General features: G+C 40.1%; 1 protein-coding gene and 1 long non-coding RNA gene across 2 annotated transcripts; one reads left to right on the forward strand and one right to left on the reverse strand.

The window, feature by feature from the left end:
• The first annotated feature begins 2,197 nt into the window (after positions 1-2,197).
• On the forward strand, positions 2,198-20,542 carry LOC139960408 (uncharacterized). The gene is made up of 4 exons (XM_071958755.1): positions 2,198-2,447; positions 14,577-14,643; positions 15,827-16,555; positions 18,682-20,542. The coding sequence occupies exons 1-4, from the start codon at positions 2,347-2,349 to the stop codon at positions 18,871-18,873; spliced, it is 1,089 nt and encodes a 362-aa protein (XP_071814856.1). The 5' UTR covers positions 2,198-2,346; the 3' UTR covers positions 18,874-20,542.
• On the reverse strand, positions 6,699-11,649 carry LOC139960417 (uncharacterized). The gene is made up of 3 exons (XR_011790506.1): positions 10,636-11,649; positions 10,070-10,181; positions 6,699-8,716 (listed from the first exon to the last, which is right to left on the reverse strand). It is a non-coding gene; the product is annotated as an uncharacterized lncRNA (long non-coding RNA).
• Positions 20,543-20,974: the final 432 nt, after the last annotated feature.

Genomic DNA, 20,974 nt, shown 5'->3' on the forward strand with positions numbered 1-20,974 from the left:
GCAAATGAATATATTTAATTGAAAACGTTATAATGGGTTGGAAAATCCAGAACAGTGAAAAAACTTCCATATATATATATATATATATATATATATATATATATATATATATATATATATATATATATATATATATATAATTCCATGATAATTCCATGATAAGGTCAACCACATACCCAAAAATTTAAAATCATTGTACATTAAAATTGTAGAAGTTTCCAATATATAGAATACTTGTAGTTACTAAAAATATTTTTTTTCACATTCATTTGTGTTAAAAATGTCATTTGTTTGATTATGGGGTCGATAATAACAAATGGTTCCCGTAGCAACTAAATAATGAATATCAAGTCTTCACATAGATACCAAAAGGATTACTGAATTTTCCTTTTCAGAAGATATTCAAATTTTGCGGAAAATCACCCTTTATGAATGTCACGCGAGTCACTTCACGCGAGTCACGTCAATTCAAGATAGTGTTTCTACCTATTTACTGTGTGTTGGACTAATTACATTTGCTATAGCATATAGTGCTCACTTAATAGCTTCAATTTTTTTTTCGACATCAAGGCATTAGACAACAGTGGTGAATTGAAAACACCCTCGATTTACTGTCACGCAATCACAAAATTGACTGTTTTTTTTCTCCTTGCCTGCACAATAGTTTTACTCTAAATAATGAATATCGTAATAATGTAATTTATTATGTCCGGGTATCCAACCTCGTACGGATCATATCTACCTATGTGTGTTCACGTGTGCTCATAACGAGCTCTCACGGTCTCTTCCAACCTATCACTGTATGTCGGTGATGATATCTTTGTTCTTATGACCAGATTTTGCGCCATTGGTTGGCTCAAAATCTGTGGGATAGTGTCGAAAGCCAAAAAAACAAACAAACAACACATAGCCTAAGTCAGTGAGTACTGCATAGACCCCCTTTTATGGGTACCATATCTCTAATATGGCGGCGCAGCGCGTTGCTAACGAAAACGTGACGTAGGGGAAACGGGTCTATGTGAGCACAGCGTGGAAATTCCCCTAGAAAGCAATCACACATCAAACAAATATCCAAAACAGTATGTGATAATAAAACGACGTGTTACTGTGCTGAGCCCAGGCGCGGCGGAACGGAAAAATTATTGGGGGGGGGGGGGGCTAATGTGTGGAGACTATCTAAGCGGAGCGCCACCATCGGTTGGCGCGGAGCGTACAAGAAAATTTTGGGTTTTTTCAAAGCCCCAGATGGCCGGAAACGGCACTTCCCGAGTGTTTCATGGTGCAAATACCTAGCCCTAAAATATGGGTCTCAAGCCTGCAATTTCTCAGATTGCACGTAAAAGTCTGTATAAAATATTGTAATTTGTATATTCGATGGTGTTTTAAGAGAGTAGCTATTACTCGTAGTGTACTCGCAAAGACGTTTTTGAGTGTAGTAAGGGCAGTGGTGGAGCTAGGGGTATTGGTCAGCGGGGTCAAGAATGGTCTGTAGGGGCGCTTTCGACACTGTCTAAGCGGAGCGCCACCACAGGTTGGCGCGGGGCGTACAGAAAATTTTTGAGTAAAGATACTCCCGAGATTGCAGGAAATCACCCTTTTCGGGCCTTGCTAATTTGCAGATAAACGGAGAATAAATAGGTGTCGTCGCCATTTTGTCGGAAAATTACACCAACAGAATATGACAAATGTCAATAGGTATATGAGAGCGCAATAAAATAGTCAATAATCGCGAATAAGTAAAAAGTAGTGAAAAGCTGAAAAGGTCGCCAGCAGTCCATTTGAGTCCGTCAGGGGGGGGGGGGGCATCCGCCCCTGACTGTATATATGGACGCTCCGCCACTAAGTAAGGGGATGTTGGAGAACTGGCTGAAATGAGGCAAGTCATTGGCCTAAGACGAAGTTGTGTTACGCTTACCGGTACTCACACTCACTGCTTCCACTTTTCACGGGGCGTGAAGACGCGGTTGGGGTGACAATGTGGTCTATAGCCAGGGGACGGGCCGAGGGTCCCCCAGCAATTACTAAAATTATTACACCTATATAGTATACGTGTGCATCAGACAGATCGACAAGTATGCATTGAAAAATGGACAGATGCACGTTTCGGAGCCTTGGTAAATATTGGGGGGGCTTATCATGCATTTGCCCCCTCAACTTTTTCATTGGGGGGCTGAGCCCCCCAAGCCCCCCGGTTCCGCCGCCACTGGCTGAGCCTGATACGTACGGTACATACTCGCATGGCATGGCATGACTAAGAACAGAGGAATTTAACTTCGAAATGTTCTATTTAATGACTATTAGAAAGTGTACATTCAACTGACTATAGTACCAAGTTCACTTTCATCAATGGGATATCTCAAATTCCTTTTTTCCGCAATCATGAAGCTAATACTAGCAATCTTCCTTATATTGATGGCGGGACTGTTGACGGAGTCTACATTCAGTCAGTGAGTATTAATGCGATTGCTTGTTTTGGTAATGTATCAATAGCTGTAGGCCTATACTATTAGTGTTAGCTCAGGGAGTGTTAGCTCAGGGAGTGTTAGCTCAGGGAGTGTTAGCTCAGGGAGTGTTAGCTCAGGGAGTGTTAGCTCAGGGAGTGTTAGCTCAGGGAGTGTTAGCTCAGGGAGTGTTAGCTCAGGGAGTGTTAGCTCAGGGAGTGTTAGCTCAGGGAGTGTTAGCTCAGGGAGTGTTAGCTCAGGGAGTGTTAGCTCAGGGAGTGTTAGCTCAGGGAGTGTTAGCTCAGGGAGTGTTAGCTCAGGGAGTGTTAGCTCAGGGAGTGTTAGCTCAGTGTTTTACGCCGGTGCCTTTCAATCATAAGGTCCCGAGCTTTAGTCACTCCAAGATTAATGTATGTCGTCCAGTTACAGAGTTGTTTACAGACAATTCATAATGAATCACTGACGTTAAAATATGAACCTAAAAGACTGACTTCGGTCAGCTTGCGGCTTTGATAAGCCAATGATGGCTTCTTTGCGATTTCCTGCTTGCAGGAGGATCGAAAATACATACATACATATTGATGATTCCGCTGTTGCAATAAAAAAAGCGTAAGCTGGTGAGAGGTGGGTGAGGGTGGATGAGGGTGTAAGGGTGCATCCGGGTCATTTGGGCATTTCCCTAGTGGGCTGCGGTGAAACAAAACTGATTCTCCGTTACGTCTAAATTTCCGTTGTTTTTTAGTATTATTAGGCTAACACAATGCTAGACCTTTCAGGGGCTTTGAAATACATTCCAATGAAATAGACTGTGTCTCGAAAGTCTTTCTGTCTCAAAATTCAACAACTTCTTTTGGCTTCGCTTAGTGTTCGACCGCGTATATGATAATCGGCTAGTAGCCTACCTATTATTAGCTCATGTGACAAACGCTCCGATTACCGAATATTTCATCGTCTTCGTGGAACTGGCCTAATATATGATTTAGTATTACGCATGATGACCAACTTCTAGGTCAATACAGTAAAAGATGTAACTTCACGTTTCACACTAAAGATTAATGGAGCTAATAAAGAAAAATTTAATACATACATGGGGCGCTGCACAGGCGCGTAGCCAGGGAGGGGGGACGACCGCCCCCCCCCCCCCCCTGAGCATATTTATTTGTACGTTTTTATGATATCGCTAGTAATTTTAAATAGAAAATGCTTAGATGCAACTTGCAAGGCCTAGGAAGTGCCATTTTCAGCGATCTGGGAGGCATTTTCGTCCAAAATTTTCTTGTACGCTACGCTTCATGCCAACTCATAGTGGCGCTACGCTTAGATAGAATTCCCATGCCGAATCAACAGCTCTAATAATTTGCCTACAGGTTCGCCCTCCCTTGGCAAATTCCTCGCTACGCGCCTGGCGCTGTACTGTTTATAACGATGAGTCGCAATATTGCACCCGCCAGTGGCGTAGGAAGGTACTTTTGAGTGGGGGGGGGCTGAAGACTGATGGCCGGCCTGGGGGAGGGGTCTAAGGGGAGGGGGTGTCCCCCTCCCCTTAGGAATTTTTTGCATTTCCAGGTGGCCTCAGATGCAATTTGGTGCAATATAGCACACTTCAACACCCACTCCATTTTGTAAACTTAATTTTGTATTTTCACCTGGCCTTAGATGCAATTTGGTGCTCCAAATGAGATTTTTTTTCTCATTTGGAAATGAAAAAGGGGTTTTCTGACTTGCGGAGAGGGGCGGGGGCGGAATGATACTTCCGCCCCTCCACATTTTTCACTGGGGGGGGCTGGTGCCCCCAACCCCCGGTTCCTACGCCCTTGGCACCCGCCACAACACAGTAAATAGCAGTGCTGTACTGACTATGAGTTCCTTTATACAGAATACTGCAGAAGGGGGGAAGTAGTAGCCATTGGCTACGAAATGAAAATAAATGTTAGGGCCAGCTTTAACAACGGGTTTTATCCCATTTTCAGTGTTACAACTCCAACGTAAATAAAGTGAAAAGTAGACCGTACAGAAATAAAACATTCTTAATTTCGTAATCTGATATCGAAATATATAATCTGCTATGAAAAAATAAACAATCCCGGACGTTTGCTTTAAAAGCGTCAATCAAGGGCGGCGGAAGCACTTTTAATCTGGGGGGGCACCGACGTCGAAGGGCACTTTGCAGAAATTCGATTGGACTGATGCAGCCTGATATTTAGTACCCTTTATAACTCTTATTGTATTATCTTATTTGCGTATACACATCACTCCATCAACGCCCGCCCCCCCCCCCCACCCTCAAGGAAAATATGCATACTAGCACTGCAATATCCAATGTGCAAATTGGGAAACAAGAAACAAGTTTTCTTTTGAGACAGAATGAGGTGAAATCATGCTAGTTGCTAATGTAGGAACTTGAGTTTATTTCTTGTTAATATCTTAACAAATTTTTTCCATTCGAAATAGCTTTGAGTTTGACCCTCAGTAATTCATTAAAAGTCAGGATTTGCAAAGTTGTATGCACGACTATCTGAGCGGAGCGCCACCATCAGTTGGCGCGGAGCGTTAAGAAAATTTTTGGTTTTACAATGCCCTCAGATGGCCGGAAACGGCCCTTCCCGAGTGTTCATTCTGGTTCCCTGGCCTCTTGCTAACTTGAGACACCTCAATTTTTATGTAGAAAAAGGGCACATTTTTAACCTGAGGAAAAGTGGGGGCGGGGGGGGGGGCACGTGCCCCCTGTGCCCCCCCGGTTCCGCCGCCCTTGGCGTCAATGATTAGGCTAACATCTGCGAGGGAACCCTTCCGATCGAACGTTGTTTCAATCTGTTTTTACCTCCATGATTATACACAGAGAGTCATTGGCTTAACTACATGTAGGAGAAATCACACACTAAAGTTCCCATTGAATTTGTGTGTCTTTAGTCGGTTGCGGTTAAGGAGTTCAGTTACTGCATGCAAGGGGTTAATTTAGCACGTATGGTAAAGAAAAAAAAGTTGCTTCGGGTTTTTTCGGGAAAAATTGCGTAATTGTGTTTGTCTAATGACAAATTACTGTAATGCAGTAGAACTATTGAGGACTATCGCCAAACATTTTTCGGGATATTTAGGAGTATTTGGCGCCTTGATTTCATCATCTTATGGCATTTATAAAATCTTTGGCGCATTTGCAAGTTGATCAGTTGAGGCGCAACCGTTCTCTAGCCAGACTAGCCTAATGCATGCATTGTTTCGGTTTTATATAGTCAAGACAATAAATCTTTCTTATCAATCGTTATACATGGATAACAGCAGGTTTTGTTAGATGCAAGAAGCGAAGTAAAAAAAAGGAATTACGTCGTCCCCAAGCTTACCGCGGGTATACTGTATGGATGTTAACTTCCAAAAGTGGATAGTATATCGAAGAGCATTAATACAATCTCGCGTGGGGGACTTGCAATACCGTCACATCGTACATTAGCCATAGAGCAGAATATATTCCGCTCTTTGACATTAGGGCACCTTCCCCGGCTTTGAATAGCGTTGAATCGAATGATCAATATTATTCTCCCGTTGTGGTTGTGGTGAATCAAAAGCGCGGAAAAATACAATCCTTAATGTATGTATTTATTTATGTAGCCTATGTATTTTAGATCCTCCTGTAAGCAGGAACTCGCGAAGAAGCCTCATTGGCTTATCAAAGCCGCAAGCTGACCGAGGTTAGTCTCTTGAATTCATATTTAACGTCCATGATTATGCATTGTCAATTGTCAATAACTCTTTCACTGGACGACCTACATTAATCTTGGAGTGACTCGAACATTAATCTTGGAGTGAATATGGAACGTAATAGTCGGTTCCGTGTAATCGGTAGCGCAATGGATCTTGCCGATGCCGATTATTTACCGATTGTCTGATCATCCGATTATCGGTCGAACACCAGAGCCCTTCGTTCCCTGGACACCACCCACATATGCAGCAAATTCCATAGAAATTCAATTCTCTTCCTTTCACGTATTTTGTGCGTTAAACTCGCTACGGAAGAACAATGAATATCTGTCCTCCCATCCAATGGCAGTGTAGAGTTGTAAATATAAATCTAGTTGCCGCTTTTGTTGGTTAAATTTTCCGAAACCTTGCTCAGCTATAGTCACTTCAGTCGGTCCTGGGCGAGGAGTGGGGTGGGTGGGATAAGACGTGTGCCCTAGTCCCTCTAATTCTCCCGTACTGTGTACTTCCATTACGCAGTAACTCCTCAATTTCATAATTCTCGTCAGGATTTGGTGTTAGCGTAAATCGTCAACTCGACATAGATATAAAGAAGCATAAGATATGTGGTGTTATACTAGCACAATTCGTCTATACAACTCCTCTGTGCCTACACTGTAAACAAAAATCGTAAGCGTTTCCTTGAAAATGCTTTAAAGTTTCTGCAACCAAAAGTCGGGTTTCCTCAGATTAATCGGTGAGATGTTAACCGTATCTTGGTTAAACGTTCATCCTGTGTTGCGTGTTTCATCATTATTGAGTTGCTGCAACCGAAAACGGTGTTTTCTCCTTAAAAACGCAAGTGTTTCCTGAAATATTACCACTTTTAGAGTTACCTCCAACGGATTCAGTTTTAGTCTTCCTAATTTTAGAATTTAGAGATTATCTTTCAATTATCTGTTCAGAATACTGTTGACACAGTACATATATTTGCGTGGAAAATTATGTATGATGGAATTCTCTGCCTTTTAAGATTGATGTACAGAATAATAACAATGAATAGTAAGAGCTGTGAGCCTGAAAATGATACAAACTTGATTTTAAAGTAAGAAATATTTATTAAAACCCAACAAATAAAACCATGCAAAGATTATCAATGACAATTTTAAAATGTACAGTTAAGTATTGTATATGTATCACTAAAGATAACAACACATGGAACAAGCACCTATATGTGGTGAAGGGTGGGCTGCTTTAACAAGTGAAACTTAGAGAGTGAGTTTGAAACTGACAAAATTGGTCTCCAATACTTTTCTTCTTATTTAAGCTCCGATCACCTCTAGCTCTAACACCCATCTTATATACATGACTGAGTAAAATCGTTCCAATGACATCATTTCATGCCTTGGCACTGTCAGAATGAAGGGACTGTTAGCATTACACCCCTCACCCATAAAGAAAAAGCTCCATATAGGGTGGAGGGTGGAAATTACAAAACCACAGAACACCTTTTAAATACCACCTGTCTAATTTCAACAATTTTCCTAGTTTAACCAAGAGTACACCTTCTCCCCATAGACAAAATAGGTGCATACGGCAAAGTATCATATGAAGCAAAAACAAGCAATCAATTACAAATTAAATATATATACAAATATTATATATTACCATTATTTGAAATAATCAATCTCAACACCACATAGCATCCAATGTGTATCGTCAGTCGACAAGCAACGAGTTTCCTAGTGATCCAAGAGTGAAACCCCTGCCCCAGATTTAAAAGAATAGATGTAGATCATGTCACCCTACCTAAAAGGTTTATTAAACCAAAGTGCAGTAAATTCTTGTTTTCTCATCAACTTTTTTTAATTAAATTATTCCCATGGTATTACACCTCTCTATCATATATTAATTTCAAATAGCTGAGAGCAGCCTGATGACTGACCACAGTTTTTTTTTCTCACAGCTCATTATATGATAACTTTGCAATTAAAGGGCTTTTCCCATGGAGGAATATATTTTCAACAAAATACAAATTTGCTACCCTCTCACCCCCTCAAAAAAAATGTTTTAAAATTTCATTTTTCAATGCATTACTTTTTTATCAGTAACTCCCAACCTAATGGACAATGCTGAATCTACACCAGGCCTAGCAGAGTGTTCCAAATCTTAAAAACAAACAAACATGCAGTTAGATTGTGCTTCCAAGCTTTTGTGTAGTCGCTTTTACACGCTAATTGTCTTTCCTGCTATCGTATTGTAGCTGTGCTGGATTCGCTTAATGTTGCATGTCCACTTGAGACCGCTTGGGGTTAATCATCTATTGGCTAGCGACTTTTGTTACAAAGGTTACCAACTTAGCAGGTACCTTTTTATTGTCAGTGATTTCAAAAATCTTCTTTTGTACATATGTCAATGTACAGTTACATGATCTCGGGTATTCAATTTTTACAATAAAACATACTGATGAGATGAATGAGGCTGTCCACAGAATCACCTTCCTTGACCACTTGGGACTCAGCAGCAATGGCACATGCACTTTCACTGATTATAATTTTTGGGGTTGACACTGACTCTGCAATCTTTTGAAATAAGTTTGAAGTCTGAAATGAGTAAAAACAAAACATACATACGAAATGTCAAAATGCAACAAGTTTATAATGACAGGATAAGACATGTCTTTCTCTTTGCAGTGCATTACGCTTGGTCCATGCGTGGACAATTATCCTTCCCATGCCCCATACGTGCGCATCCCTATATGACTCATAGGTGCTTCTATGGTACGTTTTACCCATAGTAATGATATATACAACCAACTAAACTTTAACATAAAATGGGATGTAGTCCTTGTGGTCATGCTGGAAGACTATAAATAAAGAATACGCAAGAAAGGTTATGATTTACACACAAACGCTTTAAGTCATTGAGGAGTTGACTACAATGGATGTAATAATTATATTGTAATCTTTGATAACAACAGTAGCAACGTATTGGCTACAGTTGCAAAACATAAATCTCAGAAATATTACTTGCTAACTCATCTCGCTGTAAGGAATAAGATGAGAGAAAAAATCCCTTTTGTTAAGATTTAGTTTGCTTTGCTTTGATAATTGCTAATGACAATGTGAGTAGGCCTGTTCTTAGGTGATAGAGAGCATCTGCAGACCACTGGAACAGCACATCAAGTGGCAGCCTCATCAAAAGGAGCATAACTGGGCTTCCCTTTCAACCAATCAGCATAAGTCTCCATCAATCAATAGATTCACAACACATTTGGATGTAAATAACTAAATAAGATAATTAAATAAAAGACGATCACTTAAGTGAGTTATATTGAGCTAACATCACCACAAGATCGGTTGTAACCTAAAATGACATCTACTTCAGTAGATGTGTTCAAGTAATGTACACTTTGTGGTATAATATGACATATATTTAAAGCCCTGCTGACACAGAACACTGTACATCTACCCTATACATATCACTAGATGCACCAGGTTGACACTGGTGTTAAAGCCTAAATGCTAGGTTTGAGATACTTGCCCTACAATGAACCTGTAAATTCAATTCTGCACCCATTAATGCATCATACTTGATTTCGCCTATAACTACAAGCATGACATAACACTTGACATGACACATCAGAGGCAGGTTCTGTAGAAAGTAGTGGGTGACCACAAGAGCACCGAAGACTTGCCTGTGAATCTTCTGCCAGAATTTTGAAAGTAAAGAAGCCCATGTTACATGCAAGTTCCTGGATACTAACTCATAATAATAATCAGGATAATGAAATTTAAGGATTTTCATCAGCATGTGAATGTGGAAGGGGCCTTGGGATGGTTAATCCCACCCTGAATCTACACCTGCATAAGATATGCTATTTTACTCAGAACATGAAAACAGGTGATACGAAACATGCCATGATCACAAATATTCTTTTCCAACTTTGATCTTACATTTGTGTAGGAAACGAATTCTTCTTCATTTTCCCGTAGCAGCAATGATAGCAACTGTAATCCTGCTTTATTCTGTTCCTCTGTTCTGTCTACCTCAGAGCTTCTAATATTCCTGGAATAATAACAATGGTGAAGAACACAATATGTCATCAGTACATGCAATAAACATAGCAGCAGGTAGGCAAACGAAATAAAGAAATGTGGTCTTTGCCTTTGTAACGTTTTAGATTTCCTCAATCGCAACAAAAAAGGACATTTTTGCACCCTTATGGGACTAATATATTATGTAAGGGATGATAGGTTTTTTGAAAGGTACTAGATCTGTTTGTGACTTAGAAGATAAAAAAAAATGAACGCAAAAGAACACTCTATTAACGCATTCCTATTTATTTACCTTGGAACGATTTCTTGGGGTCTGAGGGGGTATAGTCTGTCCACACTGGAGTGGGAATCGTTGGGAGCGTAAATCTTTTGTAGGGGGCATAAGGCTTAATACCCAAGCCTCCTGGTAGGTCTACAACACTGGTAGAGATGTAAACTGACTGAAATTAAATATGAAGACTTACCTGTCACACCTGTGTAGAAGTTCTTATATCTTGTCATGCTTAGGACCAATCTTGACACTCTTGAGGCAGCATCTTACCAGTAAAGTGATACTATTGGCCATCTAAGAAGCTTTGTTACTTTCTTGGTACAATCAATGTTCACCAAATGAGGCATCTCATTGCTAATTTCTTCTGTTAGCAGAAGGGCAGGATACTCTTGGAGTAAGTCTTTAACAAGTGGTAGATTGGTTAAATATGCCCTTCGTTGTGGATATGTTGTATCCATAAGTTTCTCGATCAAAATCAAGTTTTTTGCCCCTTTCTTAGATATCTCCCTTTCATGTTTTTTATGTCTTTTCAGAGAGGTTTCATCTTCAGTGGATGGTATCACTGGCAGGAAATTTAATTCCCCTTTGCAGGGCCTCTTGAAAACATCCTTTTGTAGAATGCTCTCTTTTCTTTAAAGAGGCGGATTTTTTAATGAGAGACTTGAATCTTTCATTCAATTTATTGTTGAGGGCAGCAGTCCAAGCATCATAACCAGAGCCAATGCGCTCCCTTAAGCAGGGATATTTTGTTAATAGCTGTTTATCTCCTTTTCATGTGCATATCTGGGTACTTGTTTTGTTTTGTACAGAAAGTCTCCAAGATGATTGAGTAGTTCATGTTTTTGGGCCCACTGTAGTTGTTCTTCATTTTCAAGCTTGTTCTGCAAAGTCATGCTAAACTTGATAAAAAAGTAACTGAATGTCCCTACTATTTGATTCTTCAGGGGTCTCTTGTTTAGTTTTTGGAACATCTTCGATCACACCTGCCCTAAGTTCTGGTGGAGTCATATCTATTCCAAAATCAAGTGATCCAACTGTAAGCTCAATCGAAGCTTTATCACTCTCATCATCAGACACACACGAACTAGATGCACTAGTTGCAGAACAACTAAAATTGAGTTTGTCAGTTCCTATCAAGGGCTCTAAAGGTTGAAGAGTGCTAAGTTTAATCTTGCTCTTGCCTAAAATTTTGGTTCCAAGCTCAAGGTCAACCCATGACTTAAAATACTCATCAAAGTACTGGAAAATCTGATGAAAATGGAACACTCATCATTATGCAGAGAGTATTGTTTAATGACTCAGTGAACAGCATATCTTCATTTTCTAGTTCAATTACTTTCCTAGAATGACCATACTCAACTTGAATTTTGTGGCGGGTAATGTTGATAACACTTAAACTGGTGATAGTTCTAGCTCCAACACCTGTTTTGGTAAACAAAATAAAACACCAAATTTTGAAATATACCTTGGCAAACTGACAAATCATGAAATACCAGCAGAAAGTCAATGCTATGATAAACATCAGCATTCCCCTATCAAGTTATTGCTAGTTGTTACAAAATTATATGAAGCCACACCCCCTCATTAATATGCTAATATATCAAATTTAACAGACATCAACACACTAATGTTTTTACTTAACTACACGATACCAATTTTCACTAGAATGGGAACTGTGCTTTTCGAGTAGGCTAACAAAATATATAGTTTTCAGGTTTGACCTAGTGACCTCATTAATATTCATGATATGACTATTCAAACTATAATGTTCTTGCACTCACTATACATAATGCATCTACATAGTGAATGTGATAAACATCGGGCATTCCCTAGTTGAGTAATCCTGACCCTTAGCTAGGCGTCACATGGGTACATATACATGCATCCAAACACACACAAATATGAATGCATAGTTTCCTTTTGATTTCAGCAGCAAGGAACGCCAAAGTTGTAAGCCTAAGCCTTATTTACTTTTAAGCCTCCATCCACATTTTCTAAATTTCGAAAACAGGAGGATCTGCTTTTTTTGTACATTTTCATTACACTAGCCTTGACCTAGATGTATGCACAATTACCTTTTGTTCACAAAAGTCTAACCAAATAACGCCAAAACTAAGAGGGAGTATGTGTTTACTCTAACGTGATATTCTGGCTGTCCACCAATACTTCTCAGCATCATTATGTCATTCCACAACAACATGAAGGGCCCTGAGAGCTTTGACGGCGATACATCCACCCTTCAAGACCTCAAGTGGTGCCAAGCAGGGTTGTGTGCTCGCTCCGACACTCTTCGGCATCTTTTTCTCCCTCCTGCTGACCTACGCATTCCAGTCCTCCTCTGATGGTGTTTACATCCACACCCGGCATGATGGCAAGCTGTATAATTTGGCCCGATTGCGTGTAAAGACCAAAATAACCCGTGTCTTGATAAGGGAAATGCTGTTCGCCGATGACGCAGCCCTCGTCAGTCACAACAATGATGGCCTTCAGCGACTCAAGGATCATTTCGCCCATGCTTGCAAAGAATTTGCATTGACCACCAGTATCAAGAAAACAGAGGTCATGACACAGGATGCGCCCATTCCTCCCACCATTTCAGTCAACGATTCCAGGCTTCAAACAGTTGACAACTTCAGATACCTGGGCTCTATAATATCAAGCAATGTGAGTCTGGAAGCTGAGGTTAATGCTCGCATTGGAAATGCAGCTGCAGTGATGTCCAAGCTTCAGAAGAGAGTGTGGGAAAACAGTAACCAACAGCGAGATCCTCAGCAAGGCGAAGCTATCAACCATCTTTGCAATGCTCAGTGAACGCCGCCTGCGCTGGCTTGGCCATGTCCATCGAATGGAGGAGGGTCGTATCCCAAAGGACCTCTTGTATGGACAGCTGGAATGTGGCTCCCGTCCCAGAGGCGGCCCCCATCGACGTTACAGGGACTCGTGTGAGAGGGTTCTTCAGTCAGCAAACATCGACATCGACAGCTGTGAGGACTAAGCATCACAACGCTCAGCCTGGCGTTTTGCTCTTAAATCAGGAATAAACAGAGCTGAGGAAGACCGTTGCAAGAAACGGGCATCCAAGCGAGAGAAGTAGAAGGCATTAGTCTCACCACCTGACACTACTTTCATCTGCAACACCTGCACGAAAGACTGCCACTCCAGGATTGGCCTTTACAGTCATTGCAGATCGTGTTCTTTAGCAGCAAGGCGCAACCCATCGTCTTCTGAGACGGACGGACTCCAATGAATGAATGATATTAAACTACAAAGTCTTCACTTACGCCTGCTTTATTTTAGGAATAGATTAGCCTAACGTTCGTAATTGTATTATAACGTACTCTCATCGTAGTAAGCTAGCTACAGTATAAGTTTCATTGTGTAGCATATATCCTAACAGGTAACATTGGGCTTAGTATACGGGCTAAGATACTACAGATGCTGTACGCTCCTGCAAGCCTAACCATATCCACCGCATCAGCGAACCCGACGTGACGAAATCTACCACGAAAATACAGAATTTATCAAATACTTTGAAAGAAATGCGATTCCATTTTGTTGTGCATATCCTACTGTATCATGAAGGAGCTAAGTAACTTGATATAATGGAAGCAAATTGTTTAAAATTCAAGAAATTTACCTCGTTGGTAATCAAGTTTGGTACGAATGCGGCCGTTGGCGTGTATGTCGCGATCGATGGGTTAACGAAAACTGGGTTTAGGTATTCTAGCAAATGTGTTGACATTAATCGTATGTGCGCTTTTGTCAACCCCCAAAAAGCTTGCAGAGATAAACATTACTGTACCTGTTGGACAGAGTAACAGTAACTTTCCGGATAATCTGGTAAAACGTTTATCCGTATATTCTGTAACAGAAAAGCTTTCTGATAGATTTTCGTTTAACCAGCTAAAGTTTTCCTTTCTTACCCGTAAAAAAGAGCAAACCTTGCGCTCGACGTTGGTTTTAGAATAATCGAATTGTGATCTAAACTGGGAAAAAATGCTCTCCCTCTGTAAACAATAATCCAAATCCAAGACAAACTTTAACATTTTTGTTTTATAGTGTACAGAACCACAATACGATTCACGTTGTATTACGTTAACTTTAGAAATGAAACCAAGTTTTTTTTTCTCATAGAAATGATGACTATGAAAACCAGAAATTGATCGCAGAGAAGATGGAAATTGTTGCGACAAGTTTGAAGGTAAAAAATACTTTGATCCAGAGTTGTCAACATGTATATCCTCTTTATGATTCCGCTTGATTTTGTAAAAAAAAAATGTTATTTCATTTAGGCCTATACATACTTATCTGAAACATTTATGTCAAACTTATTATCTGTTAATATCGTTATCTAAGTCTGTCATGAGCCTGCCATAGTGGCGTAGCCACATATTTAGATGAAATGTTGGGGAATGGGGGGGGGGGGAGGGGGCTGTGGAGACACAGCAAGATGAGAACAAAAGCAGTAATCTTGTTGGCGTAGGTGTACAAGTATATGTGACGTCGTTCTTGTAAACACGGTTTCTTATAGAGGGATAGTTGGATGGACCTTAAACTTTGTGTGTAGATGCCACTTATATAGCCATAAATGCGAAAACCTTGTTAATTACAATATTTCAAGAATGCAAACTTGGATGCATCTACCACGTGGGTGCTCCATATTGAGTAAATGAACCCTATGTTTTAGTTGGAGGTCTCAACTATTTTACCATCTTTCATTGAAGCTTGCTCACAGTGTCAGCAAGCTAGGTTTAAACCAATCAGTTTTATGTGACCTAAAAAGTGGATGTACTCTGCCAGTAGCTTAATAATCTAATTCCTCACTTCAATATCTAGGAAACTGTCTTCTGTAATTGAATACAGGGACCCGCCTACGGGACCCGCCCAAGGACCCGCCATCGTATGGGAGCATACACCATGGCCGTCCGCCCATATCCATTGTTGGAAAACTCGTACTTGCCAATTCACAGGTGTCGCCAGCAATGTGTCGTTTGATGGCCAATTACTGATTTCGCTTTGTCTTGGCAGGACACCTGAAATGAGAAAGGAATATCAATGATATGCTTGGATCTCCACAGGTCCATCGCTGTTTGCCGGGGTGGATTTAGCCAATAAATTTTTATAGTTGTTCTCATAAGATTTTAATAGGGGTTAAATGGGGAGGGGGGGGGGTGTGGTTACACCCCTGAACCCGTCCCTGACATGCGTCTATGAGTTAGCTTTCAATAACAAAACGCTGGATTCATTCTGAACGCAAAATGTTGGTGTTCCATACTTTGTATGCACAAATGAACCCATAGGGTTATTTTTCCGCCCTCTCTTCATCTGATTCTGCATTTCTATATAATAATAAATTTTCGTTGTTACACTTTCTCTCCGTATAGGAACTTGACATATACTGCGAGCGGTACAGCCACATACACTACCGCGATCTTTACCGAATTGCAAACCAAATTGATTCAGACCTTGAGTATGTATCTGACCGGGTTAGCACGGTATCCTCGCAGTTAGGAATAGTCGGTTCCATAATGATGGCAACTTCATTCATACCTACCCCTTTGAGTGGTGTTCTGTTTTATTACGGCGGTTACTTAGCCGCAGGTTCTACTGCAGGGCATGCTAGTAACACCGTCTATAAGGTTTTCAAAGAGCCTATAGATGTCCGCAAACTTGAAGACACTTTTGAACAAGTTCGCAAGTTTATGGAAAATGCTAAGGTTGTTGAAATATTCCATGAAGGTAGAGAAAAGTTATCTTTAGGGGCAACAATGCTCATCGACAGCGACGTGTATTTCAGAGGAGAGGAAACAGAAGCGATTCTTCTCAAACTTCATGAAATTGAAGAATACATATATTTGATGGGAAATGAACAAGTTAGCTTTAATGACCTGCTAGATCTTTATGAACTGATATACAAAATTCTAAAATATTTCACTGGCGCGGGTTTCAACTTCGAAACCTTAACGATAGAATATCATAACCAAAAGAATCCCACACAAGATGATAGCGGTACTGCGATACAACGGTTCTCACCTTCTAGTGGCGGACTAATGACATCAGAAATGATGAGCATCACCAGTGGCGTCGTACAGAATGTAGCTGTAGTGCAAGGGGTAAGTAATGACAAACTGTTAGTAAATAAACATAGTTTAGTTTATGTGTGTGCGTATGTGCTATTTTTTTTTAGGTTGATATATAAATATGTATATATATATATATCAGGTGCGTATCCGGGGGGGGCGTTGGGGGCGCGCGCCCCCCGGGTAAGGAAAAGAGGAGAGAAAAAAGAGAAGAAAAAAGGGAAAAGGAGGGGGAAAAAAGAAAAGGAGGAGAGGAAGGAAGGGAAAAGAAAAAGAAAAAAGAGAGAAAAAGGAGGAAAGGAGGGAGTAGAAGATAGCCAAGACCTCGGGAAGAGAAAGAGGAACAGTAATAGTTAAAGCGCTGATCCCTATTATATACACATGGTAGCCAGTGACAGATCGAGGATTACGGAGGGGGTTTGCGCCTCACCCTACCCCTTACACCGACAACTCCATTTTTGACATTTCCATTTTTCCTCTCTCACTAATGTATCTATATAAATACTATATATGGTCTATCATAACGCATGTGTGTGTATGGACGCCTTAAACAATTGTACAATTGTGCTATATGGAACCAACTGTGGCTGGTCTTGAACTCGACCGAGTCGTCGGGGAACATGACGCATTTCGGGAAGGGGGCGACCGCCCCCCCCCCGAGCAAATTTTCTTTATGACATCGCTAGTAATTTCAAAATATACAATGCTTAGATGCAACTTACAAGGCCTGGGAAGTGTCATTTCCAGCGATCTGGGAGGCATTTTCGGCCAAAATTTTTATTGAACGCTTCGCGCCAACACATGGTGGCGCTTCGCTTAGATAGTTTGCCTACAGGCTTCGCCCCTCTCTTGGCAATTACTCGCTACACGCCTGTTCGAATTTGTAAAGCAAAGAGCAGATATAACATCATATCAGTAAGCATTGAATGCATGTTCCACGATGAACAGCCTCAAAAACTGTCTTTGTGTGTAGTCAAAGGCGTAGGAGCCCAATTGGATTTGGGGGCTGTAATGACTTGCCCGAAAAAAGGCCAAAATTTTTCGCGCGCGAAGCGCGCGTTCAACATATCGATGCCAATATCATATAAGCAAGCATCGGTCATTACATTGCATGGCATCGTTTTCCGTACGGTCCGTGAAAGTTGCACAGTATACCGCCGGATGCTAATGTAAACAACCAAATGTCTTATGTAGATGGAGAAAAAGCATACAGATCCATTTATGTCAAAACTCTCTTTTACAGTAGTAATGTCGGCCAAGCTTAGAACTTTATTTTAATTACCAAGGAGATCATTTTAAAGCTATTCATTGCTATTTATTTTTCTTTCAGTAGGTGCCCGAAAAAAATGGTTGCGGGGGGGGGGGTTGCAGCCCCCGCCTCCTACGGGACCTACGCCTATGTGTGTAGTGTTCGGTTCGATATACCTGATATCGGAAATATCTGCTATTTTTCATTTCCTTCAACCAAGTTTTATAATAGCCATTATAAGAGGTTTTAATATTTGTACATCAATAGATTAACTGTGTCTGAATTTTCGAAAATTCCTCACCAACATTCTTCATCATACTTTCCTCTACTCGTGCAATTTTGACCTGTCTGTTAGGGGTTCCAGGAGGTTTTTCTATGTTGGTTGTCCATAGATTGAATTTTGTGCAACATTATGGGTATGTTTAAAAGTGATTTTATTCACGAGAAATGGGAATTTTCAAATTCTCAACAAATAATGGGCTTAAAACCTTGAAAAGTGGGGCTTTCGGATATTGTGGCCCGTGACGTAGAATTACCTACAAAGCAATGATCCATAGGACATGCAATCAGGTCGAACATGATGTGTGACTGGTGACAATCTTCAAAAAGGTTATGGATGGAAAAAAACTTTTGGGAAATACTTGATTCTCAGGCAAAAGTGCACATCTGGTTGGTCATTTTCAAGCCCGAGAAGTGCCATTTCCGGTGATCTGGGGGGGGTATCAAAACCAGAAATTTTCTTGTACGCTCCGCGCCAACCTATGGTGGCGCTCCGCTTAGATAGTAATTCGCGCCCCCCGGGTTAGAAAATCCTGGATAGGCGCCTGTATATGTATATATGTAAACATACTTTGTAGTAACCTTGCATGGTTACATTCATTTTTTGGGCTATATTTATGTTTTTCTATAGCTCTTGACTGGTGTCAGCCGTTGGGCAGTTGTTTTGAGCGGAATAGCGAGCGTGTGGAATATCAACAACGAATTGGAAGCAATAGAATCAACGGAAAAACAAATGAGAGAGAGGCAACGTATGGCTGACGGAATCCGAGATGTTGCTGAGAAAATCAGAGAAGTATGTTCTCGGTCTCCGTACTGCAAGTAGGTCTCCGTACTGCAAGTAGCCTAGGTTACGCAGCTGCATCCCATACCACAACAATGAAGACCCTTCGAGGATCGAAACGTCGGGCTTTCTAACTTATACATTTACTATATACACAAGCTTTTTTTCAGTAGATAAGCATTTTGTTAACAGCTTTTCCTCTCTTTGAAAATGTAAAGCAGTAGGTGTAATGATTATAAGTGTACATATTAAACGTAGCAGTTTCATATTTTGATTTGGACATCGGTAAAAGATTAAAACTGCAGATGTTCGAATTCCATGTGATTTCATATCCCTCTCCATATTAACAAATGGTACTTTTATTAATTGCTTATAATCTAATTGTCGACAAGTAGGGAGTTAACACTTTATCCTTAAATTTTAATACCGTTGGAATGTTTGGATGGCTGTCGATGTTCTTCATTGAGAATTTCTTCAAACTGCCCTTTATTTTTTTTTTCGTAGAAATGTTATCTTTTTGTGAGTGAAACTGTAGGTTAATAACCATGATGACATAAGTCACTCTACTTTTGCCGATCACAAAATATCAGTGTCGTAGCTCCATACCAATACAGGGTGAGTCAAGTAAAAAACGACTGCTAAATGACGCTTTTGTGACAACAAAAGTGATAAACACTCAATTGCTTTATGCTCTCAAATATATGTATTACTGTAACTCCTTAAACTTCAATGGTACTTTTCACTTAATTGTATATACTTTCACTTCATTTCTAGCCATTGCTGAAGAGGGTTTCAGTGGTAAAATGTAAAAGTATTTTGGAGGGATTTTACTTACTTTCTTCACAGATAAAAACAAAGAAATCCGCGCGCAAGACACTCTATAACCCCATAGCAAGCTACCTCTTTCCAGGCCGAAAGCCATGAATTCTGAGGAATTCTGGCCATTCATGTCTTACTTACCTTAATACTTTCGACAAGGTTGGATCACTCCTCTCGGAAGGAAAAATGAATTATGCGATGGTGGTGGCGTGTGTGACGCTTTGGTATAAACACTGTAACGCCAAAAGTATTTGGTTGAAGGACATACATGGTGTGTGGATGCACCGTAATGGGTACAAGAACCCTATGCTTTTCTGAGTATAGATCAAATGTCTTTGGAAGCCAACAGAGGTAAACGTCTGAAAATCTGGTAAACGTGATAACTCAAAAGTTGCATGTTCGTTAAATTTCATACTTGACAAATATATATATATATATATATATATATATATATATATACATATATATATATATATATAAATAAATATATATATATATATATATGTATATATAGTGTGATGCCGTTGGTCATCATATAAGTCGCCCTCTATTTGTCGTAGGCTACATTACGTAATAATTACAGGTCACGTGATGTCTGCTCATCAGCTCAGCTGAAGCAGACCTCACGACTTGTGACCAGTCTTCGCTCCCGATCTGAATCGTTTGGTTCGGTAGTAGCCCTGGCTCCGACCAATGTGGTCGTACTTGTATCTGTCTTGTATTCGTCTTTTATACACTTTTGTACGTATCGTTATAGGACTCTACTTCGGTATTGAGACCTCGTTTGTGACCATTATCGTTAAGTGCATGTTTTCTACCTATTATTGAGGGCTTCGTGCCGATGTATTGTTTGTACCGTGGTTGTTTATAGTAATAGATTGCGAAATCTACACAGCGCTTGTTCTTTACTAGTGTATTTATGTGTTATATCTTTTGCATGTAATAGCGAGATTTAAGGCTCGTCGTTACTAACATACAACCATCCAAGCCGCATTTGTTTCCATACCACCACCAGTCCTCAGCAGGGAATATTTGGACGCACCAGAATCTTAGACTGAGTTAGCGTTACAATATATACATATTTATACACACATATATATATTTATTTTTATATATATGTATGTACAATATATATGTGTGTATATATATATATAAATATATATAAATATATATATATATATATATATATATATATATATATATTGCATTAACATAAAGTCTGTTCACAGTATCTATTTCGAGATCCGGCTTTGGGAATCACAAATGATTTCGAGTTGGTTAGCATCATGTTTGATCTCTAGAGTAAGGCAAAATATGTCACCAA

Source organism: Apostichopus japonicus, chromosome 19, assembly GCF_037975245.1.
Source record: "Apostichopus japonicus isolate 1M-3 chromosome 19, ASM3797524v1, whole genome shotgun sequence".
NCBI classification, from domain to species: domain Eukaryota; kingdom Metazoa; phylum Echinodermata; class Holothuroidea; order Aspidochirotida; family Stichopodidae; genus Apostichopus; species Apostichopus japonicus.

What these genes read in the sequence shown, in the direction of transcription:
- LOC139960408 (XM_071958755.1), top strand. Translation starts at nt 2,347, where the DNA reads ATGGGATATCTCAAATTCCTTTTTTCCGCAATCATGAAGCTAATACTA. An exon ending in ACGGAGTCTACATTCAGTCA is followed by an intron (nt 2,448 to 14,576) that starts GTGAGTATTAAT and finishes TTTTTCTCATAG; the next exon opens with AAATGATGACTATGAAAACC. An exon ending in ATGTAGCTGTAGTGCAAGGG is followed by an intron (nt 16,556 to 18,681) that starts GTAAGTAATGAC and finishes GTTTTTCTATAG; the next exon opens with CTCTTGACTGGTGTCAGCCG.